Source organism: Lactuca virosa, chromosome 1 (assembly GCF_052849685.1).
Source record: "Lactuca virosa cultivar CGN04683 chromosome 1, Lactuca_virosa_CGN04683_v6, whole genome shotgun sequence".
NCBI classification, from domain to species: domain Eukaryota; kingdom Viridiplantae; phylum Streptophyta; class Magnoliopsida; order Asterales; family Asteraceae; genus Lactuca; species Lactuca virosa.
In genome coordinates, this window is record NC_136426.1 from 151484928 (window position 1) to 151512419 (window position 27492).

A 27492-nucleotide genomic window follows, 5' to 3' on the forward strand; every position below is an offset into this window, starting at 1 on the left:
ATTGTAATTTATAAAGAGTTTCTAGTGGTGCTCAATTGCCACGTCATGAGGTTATAAGGCTCACGTTGTGAGCTTACTGCTTTCATAATTCATCGGGAATTTCCTTATAATCACGTCGTGGTGTTCAATTGCCACATCGTGGGTAGTGTTTTGATTGGTTCTTCTTCCTTTTAAGCTCCATTAAGCTCCGGTTCAGCTCCAGTCCTTCGAAGTTCCAATATTTATCATTTCTGATCCTTTTTCCTCAAGAATGCCCTATTTGACTGCAAAATGTAATTTTAACTCAATAAGTATCAAATATATTTGCAATTAACCATAATATAACTTAAAATGTATTAAAATAATGCATAAATATATGTATAAGTATGGAAATATCAAAATATCTCACACTTGTCTTTTGTTTGCCCTCAAGCAAAACTAATATTCTAAGTTAAACCAACGTCACATAAGACAATCCATTTAGAAGTCTCATTTAGTGTGACATGAAACCATACTTTTGTGGTAATTGCTGACATATCGCCTACATGATAGTAAAAAGAATGCATCACTCCCTCTGGCCCTATTATTTTGCGTAGGAAAGACTTGTTTTACATCCTATGTAACCCAAACTAGGTGTAAAACCCGTGTATTACACACGTTGAACAGTTGATTAAAAAAATAAAATATTAAAATGTAAATAATAAATATTATTTAAAACAAAATTTTGAAATAAGGAATGAAAAAATATATTAATTGCAATTTAGTATAATATTTATTACATTTGATACTTTACATATATAAATATAAGTATTATGTGGCCTTTTAATTTTAAAAATTGAAAAAAAAACTATAAATTGATACGTGAATATTATTTATTGAAAAAATATCACAAAATGACAAGTATCAAAACTCATCAGAGATTGACATGCGGCAAAATTATCTTATTTTATTATTTACTATTATTTATAATAAATAATAATAGTAGATTACCACGACACCGCAAGCACAAAGGCGGGAAAAGAGAGGATTTGGGTCTAAAACCCCCAAAAGGTTTGATCTTTGAATAGAGAGCCAGTAAAATAGTCGGATTCAACTCCCCGACCGGAAAATGGCGGCTGGAGGCGGCGGAGGGAGGGCAATCAGGGTGCTGAATGTAGCAGAGAAACCGTCGGTGGCAAAGACGGTATCAGGAATATTATCGAGGGGCCAGGGGTTAAGAACGCGAGAGGGGAGGTCAAGGTACAACAAAGTGTTCGAGTTCAATTACACGATTCAAGGACAGCCTTGTCAGATGATGTTCACATCGGTCACTGGACATCTAATGGAAATAGAGTTTGAAAGCCGCTATCGGAAGTGGAACTCTTGCGACCCCGTCGATCTATTTCAAGCACCCATCCGCAAACATGTCCCCGAGGTCAGTACGCTACGTATTGTTCTTATATTCATCATCTGATCTCCTGTTTGTTCAAAAACAAGACCTACATTTTGACCTTGAAACTTCAATTGGATTAATTTCCTTTCAACTTAAATGCTTTATGGATTCTCTACTTGTTTTGGTTATTTCGTTCTCAATTTTGAACTTGTTTTGTTTGGTGTTCATCCTCTGAAACCATTATCTTCTTGTGAATTTGCTTATGTTATGTAATCAAGGACAAATTAGACATCAAAAAGACCTTGGAGGAGGAAGCGAGAAAATGTCAATGGCTTGTATTGTGGCTTGATTGTGATAGAGAAGGAGAAAACATTGCATTTGAAGTCGTGGAAGTTTGCTCAAATGCAAATTCTCATCTCGATATATGGAGGGCTCGTTTCTCTTCATTAATCGATAGGTCTAAAATCTAAAACTCAAATCCCCCTTTCAACACTTTATTTCCTCTCTTCAAAACCATTTAATTTACAAATTTCAATTTTTCTTCAACAGGGAAATCCACCAATCTGCACAAAATCTTGTACGCCCTAATCAGTTATTTTCAGATGCAGTTGATGTTAGGCAAGTGAGTGTTCCTCAAAACATATTTCAGAATCCATGAATTTTATAATTGAGTTATCATACCAATTTGGAATCATTTTCAGGAAATAGATCTTCGAATTGGTGCTTCATTTACAAGATTTCAAACAATGTTATTGAAAGATGCATTTGCTTTTAACTTTTCTACAGATGGCAGAAGCCTTGTTCTAAGCTATGGTCCTTGTCAGGTATTCTTTACACCATTTTGATGCAAAAAATGATGTAAGGGTATTTTAGGAATTAAATAATTATACATCTATTGTAGTTTCCCACATTGGGATTTGTTGTGGAAAGATATTGGGAGATACAAGCACATGAACCTGAAGAATTTTGGAAGATTCAGTGCACTCATACAGCTGATGAAGGCACTTCTACTTTTAATTGGATGTAAACTTTCTACCATTTGTTTATGTTTTGTTATAAATTTCTTAAATGTTAGTGATTTAACTTTTTATTTTTATTTATTTATTTTTAAATTTCAGGCGTGGGCATTTGTTTGATTACACATGTGCAGTATTACTTTATGAAATGTGTCTTCAAGAACCCATTGCAACTGTAAGTGTTAAAAAGCAGTAATTTTTTTTCTGAATTTGTAATGAGTTCATAGGAACTATAAAATATAAATAATTATTTTTATTTTTATTTTTCAGGTGACAAAAGTTAGGCAGCAGGAGAGACTAAAATACCCTCCACATCCTTTGAACACTATTGAGCTAGAGAAACGAGCTTCACGTTATTTCAGGATGAGTTCTGAACAAACCATGAAGGTTAGTTTTGTAATTTATAATACGGGTAAATTACAAAAATGGTCCCTGTGCATTCTGATTTATATTACATTTAGTCTAAAATCGAAACCTTTTCAGTTTTGGTTCTTATTTCAAGGTTTCATATCGATTTTGATCCTTATTTAAAGGTTCTAAGGACCAAAATTGATATAAAACCTCGAAATAAGGACCAAAAGTAAAGAATGTTTTGATTTTGGACTAAACACAGTAAAAGTCAAAAAATACAGGGACCATTTTAGTAAATTATGTAGAAAATCAGTTGTCCTTCCATCCATTCTTAACGTGTCCAAATACTGTATCAACTTTTGGAGAAAACTTAGAGTAAATTACAAAAAAGGTCCTTTTGCTTTCTGATTTTACTCTTTTCAGTCCAAAATTGAAACATTTTGGTCCACTTTAAGGTTTCATATTGATTTTGGTCATATAAATTTTTTTCCTTATTTCAAGATTTCCATGGACCAAAACCGTTACAAAACCTTGAAACAAGGACCAAAACTAAAAAAATATTCCAATTTCGGACTAAACTCTTTAGAAACAGAAACCACAAGGACCATTTTCGTAAATCACTCAAAAAACTTAATCACACTTCTCCCTTTCATTTCCTTCCATTACATTCAATTCTTCAATCAACATTTCATTTCATAAATTTACAAACTCATACTTCATTTTTTTTTTCTTTTTTCTTTTTCTTTTTTTGTAGATTGCAGAAGACCTTTACCAATCTGGTTTCATAAGCTACCCTCGTACAGAAACCGATTCCTTTTCATCAAGAACCGATTTACATGTAAGCATCTTTTCCCCTAAATAAATTTCTTATTTTTTTACTTTTCCATATCAAGATTCAAGGGTAGTTTAGTAATTTCACATTACTTAAAGATACTTGTACAAGAACAACAAGAGCATCCAGTGTGGGGCCCATATGCCAAAAGGTTATTAGATCCTTCATCAGGACTCTGGAAAAATCCAACCAATGGTGGACATGATGACAAAGCACATCCTCCCATTCACCCTACAAAATACTCATCTGGTGAATCTGGTTGGAGTGAGGATCATCGTGTAAGTATAATATTTATTATATATATATATATATATAGTAATGAAACATCACAAGGGTAATTTAGTAAATTCACATTACTTTAAAAATCTTTGATATAGAAACTGTATGAGCTGGTTGTTAGACATTATTTGGCATGTGTATCTCAACCTGCTGTTGGAGCTGAAACCACAGTAGAGATTGATATTGCTGGAGAGATGTTTTCAGCATTGGGGAGGACAATAGTTGCTGTGAGTTTTATTTTTTTATTTTTTATTTATTTTTTATTAAATTTAGCTTTTTATGTAATCTGGTAAAGGCTTTTGAGTAAATTACACGAATGGTCCCTATGATTTAGGGTAATTTGCAAGTTTGGTCCCTAACTTATTTTTTTAACTCGGAAGGTCCCTACTGTTTGTTTTTGTTACGTGTTTAGTCCTTGTCTTACCTAAAAAGACTATTTTGCCCTTGATTTTTTAATTTATTTAAATAAACACACCCCCAACCCCAACCCCACCCCCTCACCTTACCTTACCTACCCCACCATTTTTCCATATTTAAATAATAGTCTTTTTAGGTAAGACAGGGACCAAGCGCGTAACAAAAACAAACAGTAGGGACCTTTCGAGTTAAAAAAATAAGTTAGGGACCAAGCGTGCAAATTACCCCAAACCATAGGGACCATTTGTGTAATTTACTCAAGGCTTTTTAATGTTGAGTGTTGAAACATTGTGCAGAAAAATTATTTGGAAGTTTACAGATTTGAAACATGGGGTGGATCACTTATCCCAAATTACACATTTGGACAGCAGGTTTGTGTTTTGACAAAATGAATAATTTGGAATTGAGTAAATTACATTTTTGGTCCCTGAGAGTTTCTGATTTTTGCAATTTTGGTCCGAAAAAGTGTTTATCTTTCTATATTGGTTTCAAAAAGTTTTATCTTGCAGTTTTGGTCCCAAAAAGTATGGGAAATCTACAGAAAAGTCCCAAACATTTGGGAAAAGTTTCAATAAAGTCCTAAAAGCTTTTTTTGAACAGAAAAGTCCCGATTATTTAACATTTTGCCCAAATTAACAAAAAATTTCTTTTTTATATTTGAACAACAAATGACAGATTATATGATTTTCTCAAAATAATGGGACTTTTTTGTTCAAAATATTTTTTAGGACATTTTTGGAACTTTTCCCAAAAGTTTGGGATTTTCTGTAGATTTCCCCAAAAAGCATATATCTTTCAATTATGGTCTCAAAAGTTTTCTCTTGTAGTTTTGGTTCTTATTTGAGGCCCTTGTAACATTTTTGGTCCCTGTTTCAAATAAAATTACTATTTTTGGTCCAAAGTATACCTGATTTTTGCAATTTTGGTCTCAAAAGGTTGTCTTGCAATATTTGTTTCAAAAAGTTTTATCTTGCAATTTTGGTCCCAAAAAGTATTTATCTTTCAATTATGGTCCCAAAAAGTTTTCTCTTGCAATTTTGGTCCTTATTTGAGGTCCATGTAACATTTTTGGTCCCTGTTCCAAGAAAAATTACTATTTTTGGTCTCGAGTATATCTGACTTTTGCAATTTTGACCCCAAAAATATAGTATTTTTATTTAGAACATGACTAAAACTTCAAATAAACACCAAATTTGCAAGAGCAAACTTTTTAAGACCAAAGTTTATCAGTCAGGGGCCAAAAATGTAATTTTACTGTTATTTTGGGTTTCAAATAACTTGATTAAAATATTACAGTTCACTCCAACATCATTGACTCTTGAGTCAGGGATTACTAGACCACCTCCCCTCTTAAGTGAAGCTGATCTTTTAGATTGTATGGATAAGGTAAGCCTCTGTATTTAAACATCAAATAATACAATATTATTTTTCAAAATTCAAATAATAAAAAAACTTTATTTATTTATTTGTTTTTTTTGTCTTTTTTAGGCTGGAATTGGCACAGATGCAACAATGCATGATCACATTAAAAAGCTAACTGATCGGTTTTATGCTACTAAAGAATCACAACATTTCAAGCCAACTAATCTTGTATTTCATTTTCCTCTATATCCAATATTATAAATAATATAAATTTTTTCTTTTACTTTCTTTATTCTATTTATTTATTTTTGAATTTTGATTGTGAATTTGGATGTGATTACAGGGTGAGGCATTAGTTATGGGATATGATGATATGGGGTGAGTAAGTCTAATAAGACATATACTTGATTACCTTTTTGTTTAATGTTATTTCAAATTTATGTTTTTTATTTTAAAAAATATAATTATATGTTTTTTTTTTTAAGGTATGAGCTATGGAAACCATATCTTAGGAGTATGATGGAAATGGATATGAAAGCAGTTAGTGAAGGAAACAAGAGAAAAAATGATGTTCTTGCTACTTGTTTGCAGCAGATGAAGGATTGCTTTTTAGATGTATGTTGACACTAACTTTTTTTTTATACCTATTTTACCCTTTTTACTTTTTTCCTCTCAACTCCTATCACGTCAAAAGCGATTAAATATTGTTAATCATGATATGAACATTGTGAAATTTTGTTTTTTTGAAACGTAAGGGTAAAATCGTAATTTAGTTTCATTTCAAAAAAGAAACATACTTCTTTACCTATTTTGCCCTTTTTACTTTTTTCCTCTCAACTCCTATCATATCAAAATCGATTAATATTGTTGATATTGATATGAATATTGGGAAATTTTGTTTTTTGAAATGTAAGGGTAAAATGGTAATTTAGTCTCGTTCAAAGGGTTTTCATTTCAAAAAAGAAACATACTTCTTTACCTATTTTACCCTTTTTACTTTTTTCCTCTCAACTCCTATCACATCAAAATCGATTACATATTGTTAATCATGATATGAATATTGTGAAATTTTGTTTTTCGAAACATAAGGGTAAAATGGTAATTTAGTCTCGTTCAAAAAAGAAATATACCTTACGTATACTCATCGAATTATGTAACTTTTTTGCATTTTGATGTGTTGACTAGTTGACTTTTTGAAACGATTTAATTTTTCAGGCAAGGTTAAATAAAGTAAAACTCTTTGAAGCCTTGGAGATATTCTTTGACAGGTTTGTGACTTTATTCATATGTTTTAGACTTTTATCATGCAAATAAAGTTGGTTTTTTACGTTTTTACCCTTCTATATCTAGAACAAATAATGCTGGAGGAACAGGGCAACAGAGTTTTGGAGAAAAAATCCGGAAATGTGATGTTTGTCAAGATTCAGATATGGTTCTTAGAAAGAAACCGGTATTTATTTATTTATTATTATTATTATTATTTTTTTTATAAAATGTCAATTTAATAAATTATCTATTTTACTTACCTTACAGGATGGAAAGTACATGGTTGGTTGCTTGGGTTTTCCACAGGCGAGTGTTATTTTGGGTCTTTAATAAAAATAAATTTTTTTTGAAATCATTTTATTTAATAAATTTGTTTTATATTTATTAATTTAATGATTTAATCCTACTCGTGCAGTGTAGAAATGTGATCTGGCTTCCTGGATCCTTATCAGAAGCAACTGTCACCACAACTGTTTGCAATACATGCACTCCAGGTTATTATTTTCTTGATGAAATGTAAGGGTAAAATGGTCATTTTGTCTTTTATTGTGGCGATGTAATATTTGTTTTTTACAGGACCTATTTTGAAGATTCAGTTTACATTTCGAAGGCTTGAAATACCACCAAATTTCAATGTCAATCATTTAGGTATTCTGTTTAGTTTTAATATTTAATATGATAAAATTATAAAATGGTTTTGAAGATTAAAAAAAAGAAATCTGCAAATTTATTTATAATATTAATAATATTTAGGTTGTGTTGGTGGGTGTGATGATATTCTGAGAGAGCTTATGGAAATATCTGGAACTGGACATCGAAATCCTTCAAGCATACCAGGTATTATGTAGTCGATTCCAAGTGTAAAATGACCATTTTACCCTTGTATTAAAAAAATGAGAAAACCTTTTTCAATTGCAGAAAAATTGTGATGGTAACAGTAAATCAATAATAATACTTTTGATCTAATAAAATTGACAAGTCATAGGGGTAATTACGTCATTTTACATATTCGAGGGTAAATTCGTCCTTTTACACATTTCAGATGACTTATTAGCTGGATGACCTAACTACCAAAATTTGTGATGAGTGGCTTAAGCAATAACTTGTTAAACTGAAAATTAGGCTGACCTAATTATACAATATCCCTTAATTGATTATTATTATTATTATTATATTATTATTAATTAATTTCTGTAATGATTAGTAATTAAGTTATAGTGGTGATTTAATTCATATTAACATTTCATAATAATATTTATAATTATTATTATCATTCAGTGGGCCCCTACCATGTAGCTTTCTGAATATTTTATAACATTATTGACTATTTTCAGTGGTAGCTTCTTTATTTAATTAAATGATTTGGTAATTTAAGATATTTAAAATTTGTGAGTTACTTTTCTTCATAAATTAAATGATATTATTAATGTTATAAATATCCTATATGCTTTTCAATTACACACAAGGTTACACCTGTTGAATGGGACCCACTGAATCATGTTGTTATTATACAGTATGCACCTTAGGAGATGTTTGGTTTTCAATTTCATCTTCCTTATTTTATTGAAAAGACCAAAATACCCTTGTTATATGTATTGAACTAAATAAATAAATAATTTCAACACTGCATATTTACTAAACTTTTTGTCATTTTTCGTTTCAGCTAGAGGAAGAGGAGCCACTAACACTACCACTACGCCTTCTCATACAACTACTCCAAATAATTTTAATAATAATAATAATAATAATAATAATAATAATTTTAATAATAATAATAATGATAATAATAATAATAATAATCAGCAGAGTAGTTGCAGTTTTTGTCATCAAACAGGACATTCTTCAAGTGATTGTTATTCACTCACTTCTCAATCGCGTAGTTCAAGATCTCAAAGACTCAACAACTCAAATAATGGTATTCATTTCTTGCATCTTTTTATTTTTTTTCCAATATGGAGGGCATTTTCGTCTTTTGCATAGACAAGAGATCAAGACACCACCTCCTTTCAACCCTAAAAAAGGATTTACATTTACCTCTTTGGGATTTTTCTTTTGGTGATAATTAGCACACTATCTTATCTCTCTTGAGTTTTGGGATAAAAAGGGTAAAATGGTAATTTGGCAATGCAGGAGATACACCGGTTCCTTGTATTATTTGTGGTGCACCTTGTGTTCTGAGAACTGCCAACACAGAAGCTAACAGGGGAAGAAAGTTTTACACTTGTCAAACACAGGGTTGCAAGTCTTTTATGTAAGCTAATTTTCTCTCCATAAAATCATTTTCAAAAATAAATATATATATTTTTTTGCTTAATTGGAAAAAATTAAAGTAAGATAGAGATACTATTGTAAACAAATAAACAAGAGCAATTTTGTAAGCCTCATTTTTCTAACTTTATTTAATAAGGAGTAAATTACACGAATGGTCCCTATGGTTTGGGATAATTTGCACGTTTGGTCCCTAATTTATTTTTTAACTCGGAAGGTCCCTACTATTTGTTTTTGTTACGCGTTTGGTCCCTACTGTTTGTTTTTGTTACACGTTTGGTCCCTGTCTTACCTAAAAAAAACTATTATTTAAATAGAGAAAATGGTGGGGTAGGTAAGGTAAAGCGAGAGGGTGGGGTTAGGGATGTGTTTATTTAAATAAATTAAAAAATCAAGGGCAAAATAGTCTTTTTAGGTAAGACAGAGAAGCGCGTAACAAAAACAAACAGTAGGGACCTTCCGAGCTAAAAAAATAAGTTAGGGACCGAACGCGCAAATTATCCTAAACCATAGGGACCATTTGTGTAATTTACTCTTTAATAAGTCATTTTTTCTGTATTAAGTAAATTAAAACACTCTGATATATACAACTTACCAGATTAAGTAATTATTACAGGTGTTGGGAGGATAGTGTCCCCACTACAAGAGCTACAACCACCGCTAGTCGGGGTGGCCGTGGCGGAGGTGGTGGTGGTGGTGGTGGTGTTGGTGGGAGATTTGTGTCGGCCATTGGTGAACCTGTTTCCGGGAGAAGTTGTTTTATTTGTGGTGATCCGTCACATTTTGCAAATGTTTGTCCAAATCGTGGTATGCGAAATTAAAATATTATTTTATTTTAACTTTATTTGATGTTTTGGTCAATTGGTCAACGGAAATCTTCCATGTGTTCTTGATGGAAATCATACATTTTGGATATGAGATTTACAAATTGTGAAAATGATTAATGCATGGTAGTAATTTAGTTTATTAATACTTGTGTTGTGTTTGATATTCAAGATGTTGGATGTATTTGATAACATTGTGTGTGAAAAATTTATGAGAAACACGTTACTTGTAAATATAAACAGAGAGATCATAATTAGCAAAAAGGAAAGGAAATATTTTAAAGATTAAATAAAAATTGGTATTAGAAATGATAATTTTGTTTTAACACATTAATGTGTATAGAGATTTATAATGGGCAATGTTGATACCATTGTTTTGTTTTTATTCCAATTTTAGTAATGAAGTAGTTTAAAATTTCAAGTTTTGTAATGAAATCAATAGTAATATAGATGTGTAATGGTCATCATAATACGATATGTAATATAATGGGTAAAATATAACATTGTTTTGTTTTTATTCCAATTTTAGTAATAAAGTAGATTAAAATTTCAAGTTTTGTAATGAAATCAATAGTAATATAGATGTGTAATGGTTATCATAATACGATATGTAATATAATGGGTAAAATATAACATTGTTTTGTTTTTATTCCAATTTTAGTAATAAAGTAGTTTAAAATTTCAAGTTTTGTAATGAAATCAATAGTAATATAGATGTGTAATGGTCATCATAATACGATATGTAATATAATGGGTAAATATAACATTGTTTTGTTTTTATTCCAATTTTAGTAATAAAGTAGTTTAAAATTTCAAGTTTTGTAATGAAATCAATAGTAATATAGATGTGTAATGGTTATCATAATACGATATGTAATATAATGGGTAAAATATGTATTCTTGTAACATTGTTTTGTTTTTATTCCAATTTTAGTAATAAAGTAGTTTAAAATTTCAAGTTTTGTAATGAAATCAATAGTAATATAGATGTGTAATGGTCATCATAATACGATATGTAATATAATGGGTAAAATATAACATTGTATTAAAATTTCAAGTTTTGTAATGAAATCAATAGTAATATAGATGTGTAATGGTTATCATAATACGATATGTAATATAATGGGTAAAATATGTATTCTTGTAACATTGTTTTGTTTTTATTCCAATTTTAGTAATAAAGTAGTTTAAAATTTCAAGTTTTGTAATGAAATCAATAGTAATATAGATGTGTAATGGTCATCATAATACGATATGTAATATAATGGGTAAAATATAACATTGTTTTGTTTTTATTCCAATTTTAGTAATAAAGTAGATTAAAATTTCAAGTTTTGTAATGAAATCAATAGTAATATAGATGTGTAATGGTTATCATAATACGATATGTAATATAATGGGTAAAATATGTATTCTTGTAACATTGTTTTGTTTTTATTCCAATTTTAGTAATAAAGTAGTTTAAAATTTCAAGTTTTGTAATGAAATCAATAGTAATATAGATGTGTAATGGTCATCATAATACGATATGTAATATAATGGGTAAAATATAACATTGTTTTGTTTTTATTCCAATTTTAGTAATAAAGTAGTTTAAAATTTCAAGTTTGTAATGAAATCAATAGTAATATAGATGTGTAATGGTTATCATAATACGATATGTAATATAATGGGTAAAATATAACATTGTTTTGTTTTTATTCCAATTTTAGTAATAAAGTAGTTTAAAATTTCAAGTTTTGTAATGAAATCAATAGTAATATAGATGTGTAATGGTCATCATAATACGATATGTAATATAATGGGTAAATATAACATTGTTTTGTTTTTATTCCAATTTTAGTAATAAAGTAGTTTAAAATTTCAAGTTTTGTAATGAAATCAATAGTAATATAGATGTCTAATGGTTATCATAATACGATATGTAATATAATGGGTAAAATATGTATTCTTGTAACATTGTTTTGTTTTTATTCCAATTTTAGTAATAAAGTAGTTTAAAATTTCAAGTTTTGTAATGAAATCAATAGTAATATAGATGTGTAATGGTCATCATAATACGATATGTAATATAATGGGTAAAATATAACATTGTATTAAAATTTCAAGTTTTGTAATGAAATCAATAGTAATATAGATGTGTAATGGTTATCATAATACGATATGTAATATAATGGGTAAAATATGTATTCTTGTAACATTGTTTTGTTTTTATTCCAATTTTAGTAATAAAGTAGTTTAAAATTTCAAGTTTTGTAATGAAATCAATAGTAATATAGATGTGTAATGGTCATCATAATACGATATGTAATATAATGGGTAAAATATAACATTGTTTTGTTTTTATTCCAATTTTAGTAATAAAGTAGATTAAAATTTCAAGTTTTGTAATGAAATCAATAGTAATATAGATGTGTAATGGTTATCATAATACGATATGTAATATAATGGGTAAAATATGTATTCTTGTAACATTGTTTTGTTTTTATTCCAATTTTAGTAATAAAGTAGTTTAAAATTTCAAGTTTTGTAATGAAATCAATAGTAATATAGATGTGTAATGGTCATCATAATACGATATGTAATATAATGGGTAAAATATAACATTGTTTTGTTTTTATTCCAATTTTAGTAATAAAGTAGTTTAAAATTTCAAGTTTGTAATGAAATCAATAGTAATATAGATGTGTAATGGTTATCATAATACGATATGTAATATAATGGGTAAAATATAACATTGTTTTGTTTTTATTCCAATTTTAGTAATAAAGTAGTTTAAAATTTCAAGTTTTGTAATGAAATCAATAGTAATATAGATGTGTAATGGTCATCATAATACGATATGTAATATAATGGGTAAAATATGTATTCTTGTAACATTCTTTTGTTTTTATTCCAATTTTAGTAATAAAGTAGTTTAAAATTTCAAGTTTTGTAATGAAATCAATAGTAATATAGATGTGTAATGGTCATCATAATACGATATGTAATATAATGGGTAAAATATAACATTGTTTTGTTTTTATTCCAATTTTAGTAATAAAGTAGTTTAAAATTTCAAGTTTTGTAATGAAATCAATAGTAATATAGATTTGTAATGGTCATCATAATACGATATGTAATATAATGGGTAAAATATGTATTCTTGTAACATTGTTTTGTTTTTATTCCAATTTTAGTAATAAAGTAGTTTAAAATTTCAAGTTTTGTAATGAAATCAATAGTAATATAGATGTGTAATGGTCATCATAATACGATATGTAATATAATGGGTAAAATATAACATTGTTTTGTTTTTATTCCAATTTTAGTAATAAAGTAGTTTAAAATTTCAAGTTTTGTAATGAAATCAATAGTAATATAGATGTGTAATGGTTATCATAATACGATATGTAATATAATGGGTAAAATATGTATTCTTGTAACATTGTTTTGTTTTTATTCCAATTTTAGTAATAAAGTAGTTTAAAATTTCAAGTTTTGTAATGAAATCAATAGTAATATAGATGTGTAATGGTCATCATAATACGATATGTAATATAATGGGTAAAATATAACATTGTTTTGTTTTTATTCCAATTTTAGTAATAAAGTAGTTTAAAATTTCAAGTTTTGTAATGAAATCAATAGTAATATAGATGTGTAATGGTCATCATAATACGATATGTAATATAATGGGTAAAATATAACATTGTTTTGTTTTTATTCCAATTTTAGTAATAAAGTAGTTTAAAATTTCAAGTTTTGTAATGAAATCAATAGTAATATAGATGTGTAATGGTTATCATAATACGATATGTAATATAATGGGTAAAATATAACATTGTTTTGTTTTTATTCAAATTTTAGTAATAAAGTAGTTTAAAATTTCAAGTTTTGTAATGAAATCAATAGTAATATAGATGTGTAATGGTCATCATAATACGATATGTAATATAATGGGTAAAATATAACATTGTTTTGTTTTTATTCCAATTTTAGTAATAAAGTAGTTTAAAATTTCAAGTTTTGTAATGAAATCAATAGTAATATAGATGTGTAATGGTCATCATAATACGATATGTAATATAATGGGTAAAATATAACATTGTTTTGTTTTTATTCCAATTTTAGTAATAAAGTAGTTTAAAATTTCAAGTTTTGTAATGAAATCAATAGTAATATAGATGTGTAATGGTCATCATAATACGATATGTAATATAATGGGTAAAATATAACATTGTTTTGTTTTTATTCCAATTTTAGTAATAAAGTAGTTTAAAATTTCACGTTTTGTAATGAAATCAATAGTAATATAGATGTGTAATGGTTATCATAATACGATATGTAATATAATGGGTAAAATATGTATTCTTGTAACATTGTTTTGTTTTTATTCCAATTTTAGTAATAAAGTAGTTTAAAATTTCAAGTTTTGTAATGAAATCAATAGTAATATAGATGTGTAATGGTCATCATAATACGATATGTAATATAATGGGTAAAATATAACATTGTTTTGTTTTTATTCCAATTTTAGTAATAAAGTAGTTTAAAATTTCAAGTTTTGTAATGAAATCAATAGTAATATAGATGTGTAATGGTTATCATAATACGATATGTAATATAATGGGTAAAATATAACATTGTTTTGTTTTTATTCAAATTTTAGTAATAAAGTAGTTTAAAATTTCAAGTTTTGTAATGAAATCAATAGTAATATAGATGTGTAATGGTCATCATAATACGATATGTAATATAATGGGTAAAATATAACATTGTTTTGTTTTTATTCCAATTTTAGTAATAAAGTAGTTTAAAATTTCAAGTTTTGTAATGAAATCAATAGTAATATAGATGTGTAATGGTCATCATAATACGATATGTAATATAATGGGTAAAATATAACATTGTTTTGTTTTTATTCCAATTTTAGTAATAAAGTAGTTTAAAATTTCAAGTTTTGTAATGAAATCAATAGTAATATAGATGTGTAATGGTAATCATAATACGATATGTAATATAATGGGTAAAATATAACATTGTTTTGTTTTTATTCCAATTTTAGTAATAAAGTAGTTTAAAATTTCAAGTTTTGTAATGAAATCAATAGTAATATAGATGTGTAATGGTTATCATAATACGATATGTAATATAATGGGTAAAATATGTATTCTTGTAACATTGTTTTGTTTTTATTCCAATTTTAGTAATAAAGTAGTTTAAAATTTCAAGTTTTGTAATGAAATCAATAGTAATATAGATGTGTAATGGTCATCATAATACGATATGTAATATAATGGGTAAAATATAACATTGTTTTGTTTTTATTCCAATTTTAGTAATAAAGTAGTTTAAAATTTCAAGTTTTGTAATGAAATCAATAGTAATATAGATGTGTAATGGTCATCATAATACGATATGTAATATAATGGGTAAAATATAACATTGTTTTGTTTTTATTCCAATTTTAGTAATAAAGTAGTTTAAAATTTCAAGTTTTGTAATGAAATCAATAGTAATATAGATGTGTAATGGTCATCATAATACGATATGTAATATAATGGGTAAAATATAACATTGTTTTGTTTTTATTCCAATTTTAGTAATAAAGTAGTTTAAAATTTCAAGTTTTGTAATGAAATCAATAGTAATATAGATGTGTAATGGTTATCATAATACGATATGTAATATAATGGGTAAAATATGTATTCTTGTAACATTGTTTTGTTTTTATTCCAATTTTAGTAATAAAGTAGTTTAAAATTTCAAGTTTTGTAATGAAATCAATAGTAATATAGATGTGTAATGGTCATCATAATACGATATGTAATATAATGGGTAAAATATAACATTGTTTTGTTTTTATTCCAATTTTAGTAATAAAGTAGTTTAAAATTTCAAGTTTTGTAATGAAATCAATAGTAATATAGATGTGTAATGGTTATCATAATACGATATGTAATATAATGGGTAAAATATAACATTGTTTTGTTTTTATTCCAATTTTAGTAATAAAGTAGTTTAAAATTTCAAGTTTTGTAATGAAATCAATAGTAATATAGATGTGTAATGGTTATCATAATACGATATGTAATATAATGGGTAAAATATAACATTGTTTTGTTTTTATTCCAATTTTAGTAATAAAGTAGTTTAAAATTTCAAGTTTTGTAATGAAATCAATAGTAATATAGATGTGTAATGGTCATCATAATACGATATGTAATATAATGGGTAAATATAACATTGTTTTGTTTTTATTCCAATTTTAGTAATAAAGTAGTTTAAAATTTCAAGTTTTGTAATGAAATCAATAGTAATATAGATGTGTAATGGTTATCATAATACGATATGTAATATAATGGGTAAAATATGTATTCTTGTAACATTGTTTTGTTTTTATTCCAATTTTAGTAATAAAGTAGTTTAAAATTTCAAGTTTTGTAATGAAATCAATAGTAATATAGATGTGTAATGGTCATCATAATACGATATGTAATATAATGGGTAAAATATAACATTGTATTAAAATTTCAAGTTTTGTAATGAAATCAATAGTAATACAGATGTGTAATGGTTATCATAATACGATATGTAATATAATGGGTAAAATATGTATTCTTGTAACATTGTTTTGTTTTTATTCCAATTTTAGTAATAAAGTAGTTTAAAATTTCAAGTTTTGTAATGAAATCAATAGTAATATAGATGTGTAATGGTCATCATAATACGATATGTAATATAATGGGTAAAATATAACATTGTTTTGTTTTTATTCCAATTTTAGTAATAAAGTAGATTAAAATTTCAAGTTTTGTAATGAAATCAATAGTAATATAGATGTGTAATGGTTATCATAATACGATATGTAATATAATGGGTAAAATATGTATTCTTGTAACATTGTTTTGTTTTTATTCCAATTTTAGTAATAAAGTAGTTTAAAATTTCAAGTTTTGTAATGAAATCAATAGTAATATAGATGTGTAATGGTCATCATAATACGATATGTAATATAATGGGTAAAATATAACATTGTTTTGTTTTTATTCCAATTTTAGTAATAAAGTAGTTTAAAATTTCAAGTTTGTAATGAAATCAATAGTAATATAGATGTGTAATGGTTATCATAATACGATATGTAATATAATGGGTAAAATATAACATTGTTTTGTTTTTATTCCAATTTTAGTAATAAAGTAGTTTAAAATTTCAAGTTTTGTAATGAAATCAATAGTAATATAGATGTGTAATGGTCATCATAATACGATATGTAATATAATGGGTAAAATATGTATTCTTGTAACATTCTTTTGTTTTTATTCCAATTTTAGTAATAAAGTAGTTTAAAATTTCAAGTTTTGTAATGAAATCAATAGTAATATAGATGTGTAATGGTCATCATAATACGATATGTAATATAATGGGTAAAATATAACATTGTTTTGTTTTTATTCCAATTTTAGTAATAAAGTAGTTTAAAATTTCAAGTTTTGTAATGAAATCAATAGTAATATAGATTTGTAATGGTCATCATAATACGATATGTAATATAATGGGTAAAATATGTATTCTTGTAACATTGTTTTGTTTTTATTCCAATTTTAGTAATAAAGTAGTTTAAAATTTCAAGTTTTGTAATGAAATCAATAGTAATATAGATGTGTAATGGTCATCATAATACGATATGTAATATAATGGGTAAAATATAACATTGTTTTGTTTTTATTCCAATTTTAGTAATAAAGTAGTTTAAAATTTCAAGTTTTGTAATGAAATCAATAGTAATATAGATGTGTAATGGTTATCATAATACGATATGTAATATAATGGGTAAAATATGTATTCTTGTAACATTGTTTTGTTTTTATTCCAATTTTAGTAATAAAGTAGTTTAAAATTTCAAGTTTTGTAATGAAATCAATAGTAATATAGATGTGTAATGGTCATCATAATACGATATGTAATATAATGGGTAAAATATAACATTGTTTTGTTTTTATTCCAATTTTAGTAATAAAGTAGTTTAAAATTTCAAGTTTTGTAATGAAATCAATAGTAATATAGATGTGTAATGGTCATCATAATACGATATGTAATATAATGGGTAAAATATAACATTGTTTTGTTTTTATTCCAATTTTAGTAATAAAGTAGTTTAAAATTTCAAGTTTTGTAATGAAATCAATAGTAATATAGATGTGTAATGGTTATCATAATACGATATGTAATATAATGGGTAAAATATAACATTGTTTTGTTTTTATTCCAATTTTAGTAATAAAGTAGTTTAAAATTTCAAGTTTTGTAATGAAATCAATAGTAATATAGATGTGTAATGGTCATCATAATACGATATGTAATATAATGGGTAAAATATAACATTGTTTTGTTTTTATTCCAATTTTAGTAATAAAGTAGTTTAAAATTTCAAGTTTTGTAATGAAATCAATAGTAATATAGATGTGTAATGGTTATCATAATACGATATGTAATATAATGGGTAAAATATGTATTCTTGTAACATTGTTTTGTTTTTATTCCAATTTTAGTAATAAAGTAGTTTAAAATTTCAAGTTTTGTAATGAAATCAATAGTAATATAGATGTGTAATGGTCATCATAATACGATATGTAATATAATGGGTAAAATATAACATTGTTTTGTTTTTATTCCAATTTTAGTAATAAAGTAGTTTAAAATTTCAAGTTTTGTAATGAAATCAATAGTAATATAGATGTGTAATGGTTATCATAATACGATATGTAATATAATGGGTAAAATATAACATTGTTTTGTTTTTATTCCAATTTTAGTAATAAAGTAGTTTAAAATTTCAAGTTTTGTAATGAAATCAATAGTAATATAGATGTGTAATGGTCATCATAATACGATATGTAATATAATGGGTAAAATATAACATTGTTTTGTTTTTATTCCAATTTTAGTAATAAAGTAGTTTAAAATTTCAAGTTTTGTAATGAAATCAATAGTCATATAGATGTGTAATGGTCATCATAATACGATATGTAATATAATGGGTAAAATATAACATTGTTTTGTTTTTATTCCAATTTTAGTAATAAAGTAGTTTAAAATTTCAAGTTTTGTAATGAAATCAATAGTAATATAGATGTGTAATGGTCATCATAATACGATATGTAATATAATGGGTAAAATATAATATTGTTTTGTTTTTATTCCAATTTTAGTAATAAAGTAGTTTAAAATTTCAAGTTTTGTAATGAAATCAATAGTAATATAGATGTGTAATGGTTATCATAATACGATATGTAATATAATGGGTAAAATATGTATTCTTGTAACATTGTTTTGTTTTTATTCCAATTTTAGTAATAAAGTAGTTTAAAATTTCAAGTTTTGTAATGAAATCAATAGTAATATAGATGTGTAATGGTCATCATAATACGATATGTAATATAATGGGTAAAATATAACATTGTTTTGTTTTTATTCCAATTTTAGTAATAAAGTAGTTTAAAATTTCAAGTTTTGTAATGAAATCAATAGTAATATAGATGTGTAATGGTCATCATAATACGATATGTAATATAATGGGTAAAATATAACATTGTTTTGTTTTTATTCCAATTTTAGTAATAAAGTAGTTTAAAATTTCAAGTTTTGTAATGAAATCAATAGTAATATAGATGTGTAATGGTTATCATAATACGATATGTAATATAATGGGTAAAATAACATTGTTTTGTTTTTATTCCAATTTTAGTAATAAAGTAGTTTAAAATTTCAAGTTTTGTAATGAAATCAATAGTAATATAGATGTGTAATGGTCATCATAATACGATATGTAATATAATGGGTAAAATATAACATTGTTTTGTTTTTATTCCAATTTTAGTAATAAAGTAGTTTAAAATTTCAAGTTTTGTAATGAAATCAATAGTAATATAGATGTGTAATGGTCATCATAATACGATATGTAATATAATGGGTAAAATATAACATTGTTTTGTTTTTATTCCAATTTTAGTAATAAAGTAGTTTAAAATTTCAAGTTTTGTAATGAAATCAATAGTAATATAGATGTGTAATGGTCATCATAATACGATATGTAATATAATGGGTAAAATATAACATTGTTTTGTTTTTATTCCAATTTTAGTAATAAAGTAGTTTAAAATTTCAAGTTTTGTAATGAAATCAATAGTAATATAGATGTGTAATGGTTATCATAATACGATATGTAATATAATGGGTAAAATATGTATTCTTGTAACATTGTTTTGTTTTTATTCCAATTTTAGTAATAAAGTAGTTTAAAATTTCAAGTTTTGTAATGAAATCAATAGTAATATAGATGTGTAATGGTCATCATAATACGATATGTAATATAATGGGTAAAATATAACATTGTTTTGTTTTTATTCCAATTTTAGTAATAAAGTAGTTTAAAATTTCAAGTTTTGTAATGAAATCAATAGTAATATAGATGTGTAATGGTCATCATAATACGATATGTAATATAATGGGTAAAATATAACATTGTTTTGTTTTTATTCCAATTTTAGTAATAAAGTAGTTTAAAATTTCAAGTTTTGTAATGAAATCAATAGTAATATAGATGTGTAATGGTCATCATAATACGATATGTAATATAATGGGTAAAATATAACATTGTTTTGTTTTTATTCCAATTTTAGTAATAAAGTAGTTTAAAATTTCAAGTTTTGTAATGAAATCAATAGTAATATAGATGTGTAATGGTTATCATAATACGATATGTAATATAATGGGTAAAATATGTATTCTTGTAACATTGTTTTGTTTTTATTCCAATTTTAGTAATAAAGTAGTTTAAAATTTCAAGTTTTGTAATGAAATCAATAGTAATATAGATGTGTAATGGTCATCATAATACGATATGTAATATAATGGGTAAAATATAACATTGTTTTGTTTTTATTCCAATTTTAGTAATAAAGTAGTTTAAAATTTCAAGTTTTGTAATGAAATCAATAGTAATATAGATGTGTAATGGTTATCATAATACGATATGTAATATAATGGGTAAAATATAACATTGTTTTGTTTTTATTCCAATTTTAGTAATAAAGTAGTTTAAAATTTCAAGTTTTGTAATGAAATCAATAGTAATATAGATGTGTAATGGTCATCATAATACGATATGTAATATAATGGGTAAAATATGTATTCTTGTAACATTCTTTTGTTTTTATTCCAATTTTAGTAATAAAGTAGTTTAAAATTTCAAGTTTTGTAATGAAATCAATAGTAATATAGATGTGTAATGGTCATCATAATACGATATGTAATATAATGGGTAAAATATAACATTGTTTTGTTTTTATTCCAATTTTAGTAATAAAGTAGTTTAAAATTTCAAGTTTTGTAATGAAATCAATAGTAATATAGATGTGTAATGGTCATCATAATACGATATGTAATATAATGGGTAAAATATGTATTCTTGTAACATTGTTTTGTTTTTATTCCAATTTTAGTAATAAAGTAGTTTAAAATTTCAAGTTTTGTAATGAAATCAATAGTAATATAGATGTGTAATGGTCATCATAATACGATATGTAATATAATGGGTAAAATATAACATTGTTTTGTTTTTATTCCAATTTTAGTAATAAAGTAGTTTAAAATTTCAAGTTTTGTAATGAAATCAATATTAATATAGATGTGTAATGGTTATCATAATACGATATGTAATATAATGGGTAAAATATGTATTCTTGTAACATTGTTTTGTTTTTATTCCAATTTTAGTAATAAAGTAGTTTAAAATTTCAAGTTTTGTAATGAAATCAATAGTAATATAGATGTGTAATGGTCATCATAATACGATATGCAATATAATGGGTAAAATATAACATTGTTTTGTTTTTATTCCAATTTTAGTAATAAAGTAGTTTAAAATTTCAAGTTTTGTAATGAAATCAATAGTAATATAGATGTGTAATGGTCATCATAATACGATATGTAATATAATGGGTAAAATATAACATTGTTTTGTTTTTATTCCAATTTTAGTAATAAAGTAGTTTAAAATTTCAAGTTTTGTAATGAAATCAATAGTAATATAGATGTGTAATGGTTATCATAATACGATATGTAATATAATGGGTAAAATATAACATTGTTTTGTTTTTATTCAAATTTTAGTAATAAAGTAGTTTAAAATTTCAAGTTTTGTAATGAAATCAATAGTAATATAGATGTGTAATGGTCATCATAATACGATATGTAATATAATGGGTAAAATATAACATTGTTTTGTTTTTATTCCAATTTTAGTAATAAAGTAGTTTAAAATTTCAAGTTTTGTAATGAAATCAATAGTAATATAGATGTGTAATGGTCATCATAATACGATATGTAATATAATGGGTAAAATATAACATTGTTTTGTTTTTATTCCAATTTTAGTAATAAAGTAGTTTAAAATTTCAAATTTTGTAATGAAATGAATAGTAATATAGATGTGTAATGGTCATCATAATACGATATGTAATATAATGGGTAAAATATAACATTGTTTTGTTTTTATTCCAATTTTAGTAATAAAGTAGTTTAAAATTTCAAGTTTTGTAATGAAATCAATAGTAATATAGATGTGTAATGGTTATCATAATACGATATGTAATATAATGGGTAAAATATGTATTCTTGTAACATTGTTTTGTTTTTATTCCAATTTTAGTAATAAAGTAGTTTAAAATTTCAAGTTTTGTAATGAAATCAATAGTAATATAGATGTGTAATGGTCATCATAATACGATATGTAATATAATGGGTAAAATATAACATTGTTTTGTTTTTATTCCAATTTTAGTAATAAAGTAGTTTAAAATTTCAAGTTTTGTAATGAAATCAATAGTAATATAGATGTGTAATGGTCATCATAATACGATATGTAATATAATGGGTAAAATATAACATTGTTTTGTTTTTATTCCAATTTTAGTAATAAAGTAGTTTAAAATTTCAAGTTTTGTAATGAAATCAATAGTAATATAGATGTGTAATGGTCATCATAATACGATATGTAATATAATGGGTAAAATATAACATTGTTTTGTTTTTATTCCAATTTTAGTAATAAAGTAGTTTAAAATTTCAAGTTTTGTAATGAAATCAATAGTAATATAGATGTGTAATGGTTATCATAATACGATATGTAATATAATGGGTAAAATATGTATTCTTGTAACATTGTTTTGTTTTTATTCCAATTTTAGTAATAAAGTAGTTTAAAATTTCAAGTTTTGTAATGAAATCAATAGTAATATAGATGTGTAATGGTCATCATAATACGATATGTAATATAATGGGTAAAATATAACATTGTTTTGTTTTTATTCCAATTTTAGTAATAAAGTAGTTTAAAATTTCAAGTTTTGTAATGAAATCAATAGTAATATAGATGTGTAATGGTTATCATAATACGATATGTAATATAATGGGTAAAATATAACATTGTTTTGTTTTTATTCCAATTTTAGTAATAAAGTAGTTTAAAATTTCAAGTTTTGTAATGAAATCAATAGTAATATAGATGTGTAATGGTCATCATAATACGATATGTAATATAATGGGTAAAATATAACATTGTTTTGTTTTTATTCCAATTTTAGTAATAAAGTAGTTTAAAATTTCAAGTTTTGTAATGAAATCAATAGTAATATAGATGTGTAATGGTTATCATAATACGATATGTAATATAATGGGTAAAATATGTATTCTTGTAACATTGTTTTGTTTTTATTCCAATTTTAGTAATAAAGTAGTTTAAAATTTCAAGTTTTGTAATGAAATCAATAGTAATATAGATGTGTAATGGTCATCATAATACGATATGTAATATAATGGGTAAAATATAACATTGTTTTGTTTTTATTCCAATTTTAGTAATAAAGTAGTTTAAAATTTCAAGTTTTGTAATGAAATCAATAGTAATATAGATGTGTAATGGTTATCATAATACGATATGTAATATAATGGGTAAAATATAACATTGTTTTGTTTTTATTCCAATTTTAGTAATAAAGTAGTTTAAAATTTCAAGTTTTGTAATGAAATCAATAGTAATATAGATGTGTAATGGTCATCATAATACGATATGTAATATAATGGGTAAAATATAACATTGTTTTGTTTTTATTCCAATTTTAGTAATAAAGTAGTTTAAAATTTCAAGTTTTGTAATGAAATCAATAGTAATATAGATGTGTAATGGTTATCATAATACGATATGTAATATAATGGGTAAAATATGTATTCTTGTAACATTGTTTTGTTTTTATTCCAATTTTAGTAATAAAGTAGTTTAAAATTTCAAGTTTTGTAATGAAATCAATAGTAATATAGATGTGTAATGGTCATCATAATACGATATGTAATATAATGGGTAAAATATAACATTGTTTTGTTTTTATTCCAATTTTAGTAATAAAGTAGTTTAAAATTTCAAGTTTTGTAATGAAATCAATAGTAATATAGATGTGTAATGGTTATCATAATACGATATGTAATATAATGGGTAAAATATAACATTGTTTTGTTTTTATTCCAATTTTAGTAATAAAGTAGTTTAAAATTTCAAGTTTTGTAATGAAATCAATAGTAATATAGATGTGTAATGGTCATCATAATACGATATGTAATATAATGGGTAAAATATAACATTGTTTTGTTTTTATTCCAATTTTAGTAATAAAGTAGTTTAAAATTTCAAGTTTTGTAATGAAATCAATAGTAATATAGATGTGTAATGGTCATCATAATACGATATGTAATATAATGGGTAAAATATAACATTGTTTTGTTTTTATTCCAATTTTAGTAATAAAGTAGTTTAAAATTTCAAGTTTTGTAATGAAATCAATAGTAATATAGATGTGTAATGGTCATCATAATACGATATGTAATATAATGGGTAAAATATAACATTGTTTTGTTTTTATTCCAATTTTAGTAATAAAGTAGTTTAAAATTTCAAGTTTTGTAATGAAATCAATAGTAATATAGATGTGTAATGGTTATCATAATACGATATGTAATATAATGGGTAAAATATAACATTGTTTTGTTTTTATTCCAATTTTAGTAATAAAGTAGTTTAAAATTTCAAGTTTTGTAATGAAATCAATAGTAATATAGATGTGTAATGGTCATCATAATACGATATGTAATATAATGGGTAAAATATAACATTGTTTTGTTTTTATTCCAATTTTAGTAATAAAGTAGTTTAAAATTTCAAGTTTTGTAATGAAATCAATAGTAATATAGATGTGTAATGGTTATCATAATACGATATGTAATATAATGGGTAAAATATGTATTCTTGTAACATTGTTTTGTTTTTATTCCAATTTTAGTAATAAAGTAGTTTAAAATTTCAAGTTTTGTAATGAAATCAATAGTAATATAGATGTGTAATGGTCATCATAATACGATATGTAATATAATGGGTAAAATATAACATTGTTTTGTTTTTATTCCAATTTTAGTAATAAAGTAGTTTAAAATTTCAAGTTTTGTAATGAAATCAATAGTAATATAGATGTGTAATGGTTATCATAATACGATATGTAATATAATGGGTAAAATATAACATTGTTTTGTTTTTATTCCAATTTTAGTAATAAAGTAGTTTAAAATTTCAAGTTTTGTAATGAAATCAATAGTAATATAGATGTGTAATGGTCATCATAATACGATATGTAATATAATGGGTAAAATATAACATTGTTTTGTTTTTATTCCAATTTTAGTAATAAAGTAGTTTAAAATTTCAAGTTTTGTAATGAAATCAATAGTCATATAGATGTGTAATGGTCATCATAATACGATATGTAATATAATGGGTAAAATATAACATTGTTTTGTTTTTATTCCAATTTTAGTAATAAAGTAGTTTAAAATTTCAAGTTTTGTAATGAAATCAATAGTAATATAGATGTGTAATGGTCATCATAATACGATATGTAATATAATGGGTAAAATATAACATTGTTTTGTTTTTATTCCAATTTTAGTAATAAAGTAGTTTAAAATTTCAAGTTTTGTAATGAAATCAATAGTAATATAGATGTGTAATGGTTATCATAATACGATATGTAATATAATGGGTAAAATATGTATTCTTGTAACATTGTTTTGTTTTTATTCCAATTTTAGTAATAAAGTAGTTTAAAATTTCAAGTTTTGTAATGAAATCAATAGTAATATAGATGTGTAATGGTCATCATAATACGATATGTAATATAATGGGTAAAATATAACATTGTTTTGTTTTTATTCCAATTTTAGTAATAAAGTAGTTTAAAATTTCAAGTTTTGTAATGAAATCAATAGTAATATAGATGTGTAATGGTTATCATAATACGATATGTAATATAATGGGTAAAATATAACATTGTTTTGTTTTTATTCCAATTTTAGTAATAAAGTAGTTTAAAATTTCAAGTTTTGTAATGAAATCAATAGTCATATAGATGTGTAATGGTCATCATAATACGATATGTAATATAATGGGTAAAATATAACATTGTTTTGTTTTTATTCCAATTTTAGTAATAAAGTAGTTTAAAATTTCAAGTTTTGTAATGAAATCAATAGTAATATAGATGTGTAATGGTCATCATAATACGATATGTAATATAATGGGTAAAATATAACATTGTTTTGTTTTTATTCCAATTTTAGTAATAAAGTAGTTTAAAATTTCAAGTTTTGTAATGAAATCAATAGTAATATAGATGTGTAATGGTCATCATAATACGATATGTAATATAATGGGTAAAATATAACATTGTTTTGTTTTTATTCCAATTTTAGTAATAAAGTAGTTTAAAATTTCAAGTTTTGTAATGAAATCAATAGTAATATAGATGTGTAATGGTTATCATAATACGATATGTAATATAATGGGTAAAATATGTATTCTTGTAACATTGTTTTGTTTTTATTCCAATTTTAGTAATAAAGTAATTTAAAATTTCAAGTTTTGTAATGAAATCAATAGTAATATAGATGTGTAATGGTCATCATAATACGATATGTAATATAATGGGTAAAATATAACATTGTTTTGTTTTTATTCCAATTTTAGTAATAAAGTAGTTTAAAATTTCAAGTTTTGTAATGAAATCAATAGTAATATAGATGTGTAATGGTTATCATAATACGATATGTAATATAATGGGTAAAATATGTATTCTTGTAACATTGTTTTGTTTTTATTCCAATTTTAGTAATAAAGTAGTTTAAAATTTCAAGTTTTGTAATGAAATCAATAGTAATATAGATGTGTAATGGTCATCATAATACGATATGTAATATAATGGGTAAAATATAACATTGTTTTGTTTTTATTCCAATTTTAGTAATAAAGTAGATTAAAATTTCAAGTTTTGTAATGAAATCAATAGTAATATAGATGTGTAATGGTTATCATAATACGATATGTAATATAATGGGTAAAATATAACATTGTTTTGTTTTTATTCCAATTTTAGTAATAAAGTA

At 24.4% G+C, this 27492-nt stretch overlaps 1 protein-coding gene across 1 annotated transcript; it reads left to right on the forward strand.

Annotated features, from left to right (window-relative positions):
* Nucleotides 1–1034: 1034 nt before the first annotated feature.
* TOP3A (topoisomerase 3alpha) lies at nt 1035–10112 on the forward strand. Its single transcript, XM_079079325.1, has 24 exons — nt 1035–1393; nt 1630–1808; nt 1901–1973; nt 2053–2175; nt 2253–2374; nt 2470–2542; nt 2638–2754; nt 3473–3556; nt 3649–3828; nt 3928–4056; nt 4543–4617; nt 5543–5632; nt 5735–5836; nt 5952–5986; nt 6094–6223; nt 6824–6876; nt 6959–7058; nt 7142–7180; nt 7290–7368; nt 7451–7522; nt 7628–7711; nt 8538–8789; nt 9005–9125; nt 9759–10112. Exons 1-24 carry the CDS (start codon nt 1088–1090, stop codon nt 9961–9963), a joined length of 2823 nt encoding a protein of 940 aa, XP_078935451.1. The 5' UTR covers nt 1035–1087; the 3' UTR covers nt 9964–10112.
* The last annotated feature ends 17380 nt before the right edge of the window (nt 10113–27492 follow it).